The sequence below is a fragment of the Narcine bancroftii genome, chromosome 1 (assembly GCF_036971445.1).
Source record: "Narcine bancroftii isolate sNarBan1 chromosome 1, sNarBan1.hap1, whole genome shotgun sequence".
NCBI classification, from domain to species: Eukaryota; Metazoa; Chordata; class Chondrichthyes; order Torpediniformes; family Narcinidae; genus Narcine; species Narcine bancroftii.
The window spans coordinates 118440751-118453401 of record NC_091469.1 but is presented as its reverse complement, the minus strand read 5'-3'; the positions used below and the strand labels follow the sequence as shown (position 1 = coordinate 118453401).

Here is a 12651-nt window from a genome sequence, read left to right as displayed (position 1 = left end):
TTTTGAATATAGGCAACTGGCAATGCCTCCTTTTCTCTCTTTTTCCTCAATATAGGACAATTCACTATCACATGACCAGGCTTCTTACAATAGAAGCACAAAAGACCCAAATGTTTTTCCCTTTCCTGTTTTCCTTTATCTTTACCCCTAGCTCAACTTCCTGTTATGTTCTTTAACTTACATGGACATACCACATTATCCCTCTGGAATGTTTTACTTGGCACAAACTTAACCCTGTGGGTTAAAGCAAACTCGTCCACTAATTCAACAGATTCCTGCCAAGTTTTCACTTCTTCCTCAAACTGTCTTTTCCTCTCAGCTTTCTCCCTTCTAAGTTTTTCTAATTCTAGCTCCAACCGCTTTCGTTCTCTCTCTTTCTCCTTTTTGCATCTGCTAATCTAAGTTTCTATAATTATCACTCAGTCTTCTTCTATTCTCTCTCTCTCCTCTCTGCTGCCGCTAATCTATATTTTTCTAATTCATTTTGCTCTCTCTCAAACTCGAATCTAAGTTTTTCCAACTCAAACTGCATTTGTTCTTCCTCTTCAAACTTTTCTTCTCTTTCATAATAGTCACCTATAACTTTCTGAATCTCTGCCTTCTTCATCGTTGGTTTTACCACCGCAAGTTTCAACTTTCGTGTGATAATGCTCACAAAGCTTCCAAAACCCTTTTCGTGGGTCTGCTGTACTCAAGTGACTCTCACTCTGGTACCATCCAAGCGCAGTATTTGTTCTGCAAATAGATCCCTTTTCATGAGTCAGTCGAACAAAAGTGACCTTTACTCTTTTTGGTCACGGAGTGGTCTTCTCATTCCTCTATAACTAACAGGGGGAAATCAGACAGATTGCAACAGGAGAAACTCAGGCAGATTGTCTATAAATACATACGAGGCCAAATCTGACACAGTATTTCTTTTTCAGAGAGCTGTTTGCTCCTGAGCTGTCACCTTAAAATGGCCTCTGAGCAAAGCTGTGCACTGTTTCGTCAATATGCTGATCACATGGTCTCTGCACCTGGGATTTCCAGGGCTTCTCTCCTCACTCTGCAAATGTATCCATTTAGGAATATGCTGTCTTCAAAGCCTGCTGAGAGTTTCAAGGTCACTTTCCAAAACTTGGAGGCTTTTGTTAAATCTATTCTCTTAAAGTGGCAGCCCCACACAAATGAAAACATCACAGGTGATAGGAAAGTAATTGTTCATTTGTAATTCACTATGGTGAACTGATTTAGAATGCCCTAAGGCTAAGACTGGAGTTGTATAATTGCAAGCTTTTTTTATTTCTGCGTGACATGAATGAATTCAATAAAGTTAATTACAAACCCTAAAAGTGACAATTTTGGGAAAATAACAAAAAGTCCTTGTTTTCCAACATTTAGGAATTCCAATTAATTCCACCATGCCTTTGTTCTGCTTGCCTAACTGTAATGAGCCTGCATCCAGTTCCGTTTCATACTCATTCTTAAGTATAAGAACATTAAGCATATGTCTGTTTGAACACCACCCCAGAATTCATTAAAGTGAACAGTTACTCATTTCATTGAAGTTAAAAGTCATGTCTATATATAACTCCCAGCTATGATTCCATTTTATCTCTGCAAACTTCCTCACTCCTGAGGGACAAACTGAGCATACCCATATTGAGACTGGCCTTTGCCCCACAACAGTGGCAGAGCTTTCTCTGAATAAAATAAATATTCATATTTATCTGTAATACACCCAGAGATGAAATCACTCTTACATCAATGTACAACATTTGCAGCATGTTACTGTAACTGAGTTTCAAATGCAAAAGAAATGTGAAGGACGTTTAGGTAGCAGTCCAGTATAGGTTTGTCCTAGTGAGACAGGAAAAAAATGGGATGGTAAGGAAGCCATGGTTGACAGGAGGAGAGGTGGGGCAGCAAGTCAGAAGGAAGGTTTAGGAAGCAAAAATCAGTAAGGGCTCATGAGAATAGTAGCCAGGAAGAAACTTAGGAAAGCTAGAAGGTGGCATGCAGGATTAAGGAAAACCTAAAGGCATACTATACGCAAGTGAAGAACAGGATAACTTGAGTGAAGGTAGGACCAATTAGGGATAAAGGGAAGACCATGTGCCTGGACACAGATGAGATCCAAAGTTAATACTTCAGGGTTCACGAGGGAGAGGGATCTTGGTGAATGTAAGGTCAGTGTAGAATAGTCTAATGCGCTGGAGCACGTCAAGCTTGTGTAAGAGGTTGTGCTGGATCTTCTTCAAATTATTCGAATAGGTAAGTCCCTGGAACCACATAGGATATATTGCAGGTTATGACAGAAAGTAAGGGGAGAGATTGCTGGGGCCTTTGGCGATGATCTTTTCATCATTCCTGGCTACAGGAGAGGTACTGGAGCATTGGAGAATGGCAAATGTAGTCCCCTTGTTGAAGAATGGTAAGAGGGAGAAACCTCGAAATTATAGAACAGTGAGTCACATCAGTTGTGTGCAAACTATTGGAGAGGTTACTTAGGAACAGGATTAACAGCATTTAGAGAACGATCGTCTTCTCACAGATTGTCAGAATAGGTTTGTGAGGGGAAGATTGTACCTCATGAGTCTAATTGAGCTTTTTAGAGGAGATGACAAAAGAAATTGATGAAGGTAGGGTTGTGGAGGTGATGTGTTTGGATTTTAGTAAGGCATTTTACAAAGTCCCCCATGGTAGGCTCATTCAGAAAATTATGAGACATGGGATCGATGGAACTTTGACTGTTTGAATTCACAACTCACTTACCTGCAGAAAGTACAGGGTAATGGCAGGTGAAACATATTTTGCCTGGAGGTCAGTGACTACTGGTGCTCTGCAGGGATCGATTCTTGGATCCCTGCTCCTTGTGATTTTTTATTGAATACTTGGATAAAGAAGTGAAGTGGGTTGTCAGTAAGTTTGTAGATAATACAAAGGTTGGAGGTGTTGTGGATAATTTAGAAGCTGTTGTAGGTTACAACCAGAAATACATAGTTGGCCAGAGTTGGTTGGAGAAGTCGCAAATAGAGTTCAATCCAGATAAGTGATGCTCTTTGGAACATCGAATTTAACGGTGGAGTACATGGTTAATGGCAGCATTCTTACAGAATTGGACATTTTGGCACCCGCAGTTTGACACCAGATATTTTGGTGCTTGCCTTTTGGTGACTGACATTTTGGCACTGGATATTTTGGCGCTTGAATTTGGCAACAGACATGTAGACATGGCATTTAATTTATTATAATTTTAATTAAATTTAACAAATATAAATATTAACGAATATTAAACTGTATAACAAATATAACGAATATGCGATCACATCTCCGAACTCCTGTCTCCCTGTGGTAACAACTCCAAACACCCGTCTGCCCACAATGACATTTCTGAACTCCCCTCACTCTGCGGTTGCATCTCCAAACTCCCGTCTCTCCATGGTGACATTCCAAACTCCCCTCTCTCCACTGTGACATCTCTGCACACCTCTCACCCCGTAGTGAAATCCACCTGTTAGCACTAAAATGTCCAGTGCCAAACTGCGGAGACCAAAATGTCCTAGACCCAGATTCTCAACTGTTTTGAGGAACAGCGGGACCATGGAGTGAAACATGAAAGACTGCCGATGCTGTGATTGGAGTAAAAACACAGAAATGCTGGAGGAACTCAGTAGATCTCTCAGCGTCCAGGCCTGAGCTCTTCTCCAAGGTATGAGAAAAAACAGCAGGCATATGAATTAAAAGAAGAGGCAGGGGGAGGAGTACAGACCAACTGACAAAAGTTGATAACCGTATATGAAGACATGTTGTTGTGGAAGTGCGTGGGTGAGAACATGAGCGTAGAGTTTGAGAATGGCATGGAGTGCAGATGGGGAGCAGTGAGAGAGATTCTCACAGAACTCCCTTCAAAGAGAGGAGGTAGGTTTGTGGTCCAGGTCCACAAATCCCTCAAGGATGTCTTTCAAGTTGAAAGAGTAGTTAAGAAGGCACATGGTGTGCTATCCTTCATTTGGTGGATTGAGTTCAAGAACTATGATGTAATGTTCCAGCTCTATAAAACTCTGGTTAGACCACATATAACCATATAATCATTTACGGAGCGGAAACAGGCCATGTTGGCCTCAGTTGGAGTATTGTGTACAGTTCTGAACACCTCATTACAGGAAGGATTTAGAGTGTAGACGCTTAAGAGAGGGTGCAAAGGAGATTTACTTGGATGCTGGCTGGATTGGAGAACCTGTCTTAAGAGCAATGTTGACAGCGCTAGGCTTTTCTCTTTGGAGCGGCGAAAGATGAGAGGTGACTTAAAAGAAGTATATAAGATTATGAGGGGAATAGATAGGGTGGACAGCCAGCACCTTTTCCCTGGGCAACAAAAGCAAATATCAGAGTGCATCTGTTTAAGATCAGAGGAGGAAAGTTCAGGGGAGAAGTTAGAGTTAAGATTTTTTTTAAACGTCCGGAGAGTGCTGAGGGCCTGGAAATCATTGCTGGAGGTAGCAGTGTAGGCTAGTACAATAGGGACATTCAATAGGCACATGGATGTAAGAAAATTAGAGAATTATGGATATGAAGTGGGCAAGGATTAGATTGTTGAGGAATAGGTATGCATAGTTCAGCACATCGTGGGCCGAGGGGCATGATACTGTAATGTTTTACGTTCTAAAAACAGAGTCAGGTTAAATCTATTAAACTGTAAAATAAAAATTACAATTATGAAGCCATAATATACAACATCTTCATAATGTTTAGTCATTTTAATGAATTGTAACAAAAATATATCTTTTCATAGCTAGTATATTTTAAATTGGAAAATATGATAAGAAAATATAGTGAGCTGTGAAACTTTTGCTGATATAAATGTTACAACATTTTTACAACTAAAGGTAAGGTAATTTGTCATAAATTTTAAATTCTCCAAGGCAGCTAAAAATTATGTGATCAAAATGGTTAAATATTGGTTGGCAGTTTCTTCGTGTGCCCTTGAGCCAAATTTAAAAAGTGGGATGGAATTTGCATTTTGTTTTGTCTTCAGCAGTTAATAATCTCAACAGGAGGTCAGTTCACCAAAATTAGGTTTGATTGTCAATTAGAGAATAGTATTAATAACAAACACATGACAGCCCTTTCTTCAGTCACATTTCATTCACCTCCAAATATCAAACTAGTTAATATCCCTTCTATTTATTTCTTAACGAACTTACTCAGTTACTGGAACATGTAATCTTGATCGAACCAATTCTTCACCTTATAGAAAGAAAGCAAAAGTTATGGCATTCCACAAGGCTTCCAAAAGATAGTATAGTTTATAGCAAGACCAAAATACGTAGGTTTTGCTAAATATTCCACTAACTTTTTCATCGTTCCTAAAATTCAAAATGATTGCTATATATTTAAGATACGGTAGCTGGAGGAATTCCAGTCAAAATTGTAAATATCTTTATTTCCTAATACAGTAAAACCCCTGGTATCCAGCACCTTTGGGGATTGGTAGATGCCAGATAAATGTATTTTCTGGTTGCTTGAGATTATGTGTTGTGTGATTAACGAACTAATGGCAAGGGTGCCCATTTTAAATTTCCATATTTTTTACCTATTTATTTTGTGTTTTGCCATTTGCTTGAATTCCAGATAACAAGGGCTTTACTGTATACATAATACAGAAGAGAAGATGTCCTACCCTCTTGGTTACATGATTGTAGCTGGTGACTTCAACCACACCAACCTGAAAACTGTTTTAACCCCAATTACAGCAGTATGTCAACTTTACCACCAGAGGAGTTCAACAATTGGATACATTAGCAAGTACATGAAGGATGACATGGAGATCAAATGCTACACAACTAGGGCTAATCATAAACCATGGTTGGATGTAGAGGTCTGTGCACTTCTCAGAGCTTCAGATGTCGCCTTCAGGATAGGAGACACGCAGGCACTAAGACCATCCAGGGCTGAATTCACCTGCGCAATCTGGAAGGGAAAGCGACGATACACATAGAGGATCACTGGCAGGTCTGCAGCACTGGCGACACAAGGCCCATGTGGCAAGGTATCAAAACCGTAACAGACCACAAAAGAACCTTGTGAGTCAACGACAACAATGCCACCCTTCCGGATAGGCTGAACATTTTCTACATATGGTTTGATGGGAAGAACAGGCTGACACCAAATAAAACTCCTTCTCCCCCTGAAGAATAGTCTCCTTGAGTAGCTGCAGCCGAGGTGAGGAGAATCCTATTCAGGGTGAACGCACACATGGCAGCGGGACATGACAATATACTCAGTCAGGTACTGAAGGACTCTCCTGACCAAATGACAGAGGTCATTATTAAGATCTTCAATATGTCATTGCAGTAGTCTATCGTCCCTGCAGGTTTCATGGCAGCCACCATCATCCCGGTACCAAAGGGGTAGTAACAGGTGCCAATGACTATCATCCAGTGGCATTGATCGCCACCATTATGAAATGCTTTGAGCATCTGCTGATGAAATGGTGCAAAAAATAACCTACGTCTTAACATGGCAAATAAAAGGCAATAATTGTAGACTCTAGGAGGACCAAGGCTGACCACCCTCTATGACAATTAGTAGCTTGGTAGGGGAGAGCACCAAGTTCCTCAGAGTCTACTTTAGAAGTGACCTATCCTGAACACACGACATCTCATCATTTGTCAGGAAGGTGCAACAGCGATTGCACTTCCTTAGAAGGCTGAGGTGGGCAAGGCTATCAACCAATATCGTGCCAAGTTTTACAGGAGCTCTACTGAAAGCGTCCTGGCTGGTTGCATCAGTGTGGTACAGTAGCTGATGGGATCAGAGGTCAATCCACAGGATCATAAAAGTCGCCCTCCCCCACCTCCACCCGCCCCCGATCATTGTTTAAAGAGGGCTCGCAAAATCAGGGGGGGAATCCCTACCACCCTGCACACAGCATCTTCCAGCTACTCCAGTTGGAAAAAAGATACAGAAGTATCAGAGCCAGAACCACCAGGCTGAGAAACAATTTCTTCCCACGGGCAGAGAGAAAGCTGAATGACTGGTAAAACAACATGTCATGACTTTACTATTTATTAATAATATGTATTTTACTAATTGTACAGATGTAGTGTATATATTTATCATTTGTACGTGTTGATATGTCTGTTAGAGTCTTTTGAACTGTTCTGCATCGTGGACCGGAGAACACCATTTTGTTGGATTGTAATGGTACAATTGGATGACAAATAAACTTGAACGTTATATAATTTTGCATAAAGAGATACATATTTGAGTCATTCTATCCATGCCATTTTGTTAAAACTTTAATTAGTTTCACATCCCTAGTCTTTCTCCTCCACTCTGTAAATTTTGCAAGTAAATATACATATTGAAAGTTGCTGTTGAAATATAAATTTGAATGTACAATCACTAGGGAATGCTTGCTGGCTGAAGTTGGCAGTTTTGATCAGTTCTGCCTGAATTTCAGCAATTTGAACATTAGTAAGTCTCAAACTTCTGAGCAGATATTGGTGGTAGTTCGAGATGAGGGGCCAGATCCATCAGAAGCTAGCCTGGTACTAATTTTCAAAAAGTTTATATTGTTTCACTTGTTCAAAATTGTAAGAACAAAGAGTCATTAGACCCGATGAAGGGGGTAGGACCCGAAATGTCGACTATCATTTCCTTCCACAGATGTGGCATGACCAGCTGAATTCCCCAGCATTTTGTGTGTTGCTCCATGATAGTATACATCTTTAATATAGCGCATTCTTTGTGTGCATAATAAATCGAAATCCTGTCTGGCTGCTAAATTATGTCCTGCATTTATATTTTTTTAAAAATTGAACAAGTTCTGCATCATGGGGTTGTATTATAGTCTGGCCAATAGTCAACTACAATTGGAGGAGCAATCAGTAGAGAGATAGCAGACAGCTGCAGAAAACATAAGGTTGTAATAGAAGAAGATTTTAACTTTCCACATATTGACTGGGACACCCAAACTGTAAAAGGGCTGGATGGCTTGGAGTTTGTCAAATGTGTTCAGGAAAGTTTCCTAAATCAATATATCGAGGTACCAACTAGATAGAATGCAATACTGGATCTCCTATTAGGGAATAAGACAGAACAGGTGACAAATGTATGTGTATGGGAACAATTTGGGTCCAGTGATCATATTGCTGTTAGTTTCAATTATGGAGAAGGATAGGTCTGAACATCAGGTTGAGATTCTAAATTAGAGAAAGGCCAATTTTGAGGAAATGAGAAAGGATCTATAGTGCGTGGATTGGGAAAAGTTGTTTTGGGCAAGGATGTGCGAGGAAGTAGTAGTCCTTCTACGATGAAAATGTCAGTCTACAGAGTTTGCATGTCCCTGTTAGCAAGCATAGGGAACCTTGGTTTTAGAGGGATATTGGTTATCTAATTCGGAAGAGAGAGGTGCATAGCAGATATGGGCAACGTGGAGCAAATGAGGTACTTGAGGAATATTTTTAAAATGCCAGAAAAATCTCAAGAAAGAAACCAAGAAGGCTAAAAGACTTGAGGTTGCTTGTCAGACAATGTGAAGGAAAATCCTAAGGGTTTCTACGGGTACATTAGGAGCAAAAGGATAGTAAGGAACAAAATTGGTCCCCTCGAAGATTAGACTGGTCAGTTATGTATGGAGCCAAAAGAGATGGGGGAGATCTTAAATGCTTTTATTTAATCAGTATTCACACAGGAAACTGGCACGGAGTTGAGGTAAGTAAGGAGAACAACCAGTGAGGTCATGGGACCTATAAAGATTAAAGAGGAGGAGGAGGTGCTTGCTGCTTAAAGCAAATTAGGGTGGGTAAATCCCCTGAGGCTGACAAGATATTCCCTTGGACCCTGAGGGAGGCTAGTGTAGATATTGTAGGGGTTCTAGCAGAAATATTTAAAATGTCCTTAGCCATGGGTATGATGCTGGGGGATTGGAGGGTAGCTCACATTGTTCCGTTGTTTAAAAAAGGCTCCAAAAGTAACCCTGGAAATTATAGGCTGGTGAGCCTGACATCTGTAGCAGGTAAATCACTGGAAGGTGTTCGAAAAGAATGGATATATGGATATACAAGTATTTGAATAGCTAGGGATTTATTAGGGATAGTCAACACGGTTTTGTGTGTAGTAAAACACGAAAATCTGTAGACACCATGGATGAAGTGAAAACACACAAAGCTGGAGAAACTCAGCAGGTCAAACAGTGTCCTTTATATAGCAAAGATAAAAATACATAACCGACATTTCGAGCTTGAGCCTTTCATCAAGGCTTTGTGTGTGGTAGGTCGTATTTAATCAATCTTTTCCAGTTTTTTGAGGAGGTTACCTGGAAAATTGACGAAGGAAATGATGTGGATGTTATCTACATGGACTTTAGTAAAGCCCTTGACAATGTCCCACATGGGAGGTTAGTCAGGAAATTATAAAATTTACCTTTAAATTTAGACATACAGCATGGTAACAGGCCATTTTGGCCACAAGCCTGTTCCACCCAATTACACCCGGTTAACCTACATCCCAGTGCTTTTTGAATGGTGGGAGGAAACCGGAGCCCCAGGGAAAACCGACGCAGACACACAGATAATGTACAAACTCCTTACAGACAGCGCAGGATTCAAACCCCGGTCCCAATCGCTGGTGCTGTAAAGGCATTGTGCTAAGCACTACACCAACAGTGCCATCTGAAGATTCATGATGAAGTAGTAAAATGGATTCGACAATGGCTGGATGGGAGAAGCCAGAGAATAGTGGTGGATGATTGCTTCTCAGACTGGAGGCCTGTGCCTCAGGGATCAGAGCTAGGACCATTTGTCATCTTCATCAATGATCTGGAGGATAATCTGGTAAATTGAATCAGCAAGTTTGCAGATGACACTAAGATTGGAGGTGCTGTGGACAGTGCAGATGCAGAGGGATCTGGACCAGCTGGAAAAATGGGCTGAAAAATGGCAGATGGAATTTAATATACACAAGTGTGAAGACATACACAGTAAATGGTCGACACTGAGGAGTGTGGTAGAACGGATGAATCTGGGAATAAAGATACATAATTTGGGAATATAGATTCATAATTCCCTGAAAGTGGAGTCACAGGTGGATACAGTTGTAAAGAGAGCTTTTGGCATATTGGCCTTCATAAATCAAAGTATTGAGTATAGGAGTTGGGATGTTATGGAAAAGTTGTATAAGACATGGTGAGTCCAAATTTTGAGTATTGTGTGCAATTTTGGTCACCTTACTATACAAAACATATCAATAAGATAGAAAGAGTGCAGAGGAGACTTACTAGGATGTTGCCTGGATTAAAAGAACTGAGTTACAGGGAAAGGTTATATAGGTTAGGACTTATTTTCCCTGGAGCATAGAAGAATGAGGGGAGATAGAGGTATTTAAAATTATGAGGGGGATGGACAGAGTAAATATAGGTAGGGTTTTCCATTCAGGGTAGGTGAGATACAAACCAGAGAACATGGGTCAAGGGTAAATTGGAAAAATTTAGGGGGAACATTAGGGGGAACTTCTTCACACAGAGAGTGGTGAGAGTGTGGAACAAGTTGCCAGCTGAAGTGGTGAATGTAGGCTCAATTTTAACATTTATGGATGGTTGAGGTATGGAAGGCTATGGATTAGGTACAGATCAGGGGGACTAGGCAGAAAAATTGTTTGGCACAGACTAGAAGGGCCGAAGGGACCTCCTTCTGTGCAATATGCTCTAAGGTTCTATCAGATATGAATCTGTCTTGGTCCAAAAGCAAATGTTTGCAGCAAGGTGAATTAATTAATTTTAACAATGTAAGAATTTATACAATTTAATTAAAACCAGAAAGAAATCAAAAACAAAATAACCAAGATTTTATGACTTGCAAGCTTTCTAAAATTTATTTCTTATGTTTAAGAAACTGCATTTTCAGGAACAAAATTAATTTGACAATACAGAAAACAAGGTACAATCTGAGATAATTAGTATAGAATACAAAAAAAATCTATTAATTCTACTTACTGGATACATTTCTTTTCATTGAAGTCTGGAATGACAAAAAAATAGTTCAGAAATGCATACGAAACACAATTCAAATTCTATTAATAGAAAATATATACAAAACAAGATTGTAAGGACAACATAAATTTTGTTAATTCAACAATTAAAATAATGACAACAAACTTCCTACAAGGTCACACAAATGTAAGTACTTGTATATACACATGCAAATCTATTCTTATATACAATTATCATTAAACAAAATCTTTACTGAGTAATCATTGAGCACTGAAATAATCACTTACCGGACTATGTCTCTGAAGTCAGCATGTAACAGAGAAGTAAAGATAATGTCAAATACTCATCTGTGAAATTATATTGTAATAATAAAAATTGATGGGAGACTGACTGAAAAGATGCCCAAGCTAACTGATTACCAACCCTTCGAGTACATTCCTTTCTACAATTATGCGGGCAAAAACCTTTTTCTTTCCACTCACATCCAAATTTAAGTATTCCCTTTGCCATATGTGCTCTGTGATTAGTAAGGGATTGCTTAAGATGGTATGTGAGTGGGAAGGGAATGTTGAGAATCACTGCTCTAAACCCAATTGATACTGAAATCATTTGCTTGAGAAAAATTGTCATTGACCCATTTCCTTTGGAGTTATGAAATAGTACACATAACAGGTCAATTAGGTACGATTAAAACAGTGATTTTCAAACTTTTTCTTCCCACCCCCATTAGCAATCCCTTACTAATCACAGAGCACCTATGACACAGGGAATACTTTAAGTGGAAAGAAAAGATTGAAAACCACTGTATTAGAGCAACCCAATGATCTGCTGTATCTTTCTGAGTTTCACTGACACAGATTGTCCCCTGAATGCTATTTTCAGCCTGGCGAGGCTCAGCTCCCAGGCTTCTCTGCTATCAAAGCTAATGTTTAAACTGAATATTTGTTAACATTGCTCACTATGACCAAAAAAATCAAATTATGATTTACATATATAAAATGTAACTTTAAAAAAGTTAAAGCACAGAAAAGTACAGACATTATTAGAAAAATACTAAATACATTTCAATCAACTTAATTAAATGAAGACTTGTTAGGCTTGGGAGTCTCAGGAATATTGTAGAAAGGAATGATTTGAACTGAAATGACAGCTTTTAAGTGGCCAAAATGTACTGTGTTTCATTCTTGTTGGCCCAAAATGTTTTATGTAAAACTATTCAATCAAGTACTCAACATGTATCACTCATTTTTAATCTTTAATTTAGAATAATGAACAAGATAGTCCTTTATAAGGTAAATACATATGAGCATTTCTATACCGAGATGTAGTTAACTTTTGAAATTTACTACCCAAGAGGCTGTAGAAGCTCAGTCATTGTGATTGCTACTGACTCCAACAATGCAGTGTAATTCAAATTGATATATATTTTATATATTAAAAGAATGCAAGTGCAAGAAAGTGCTGCTGAGGGAAAATATGAATGATTGAAATTTATTGTCATATCCCCAAGTACAAAGTACAGAATCAATAAAAATCTGACTTGTGGTAGCTTCCTAGGTCTATAAACAAACTACAAGGGTAATTAACATACAAAAGAAAAAAAAAAACAAATATAACAAATATGATGTTATCGAATAGCAAAAAAGGCAACATGTGCTGAATGATCTCCTCCTGTT

At 39.1% G+C, this 12651-nt stretch overlaps 1 protein-coding gene across 10 annotated transcripts in view; it reads right to left on the bottom strand.

The window, feature by feature from the left end:
• The window catches only part of fcho2 (FCH and mu domain containing endocytic adaptor 2), a 241038-nt gene that overhangs the window by 119175 nt on the left and 109212 nt on the right, over positions 1 to 12651 (bottom strand). For 9 of the 10 annotated variants that reach the window (XM_069937031.1, XM_069937066.1, XM_069937035.1 and 6 more), the window contains 3 exons: positions 11263 to 11274; positions 10979 to 11003; positions 5187 to 5229 (listed from right to left, as the gene is read on the bottom strand). In XM_069937031.1, coding sequence (XP_069793132.1) covers positions 5187 to 5229; positions 10979 to 11003; positions 11263 to 11274 — 80 coding nt within the window. The remainder of the gene's footprint in view (positions 1 to 5186; positions 5230 to 10978; positions 11004 to 11262; positions 11275 to 12651) is intronic. The other variant, XM_069937044.1, reaches the window with a different exon arrangement.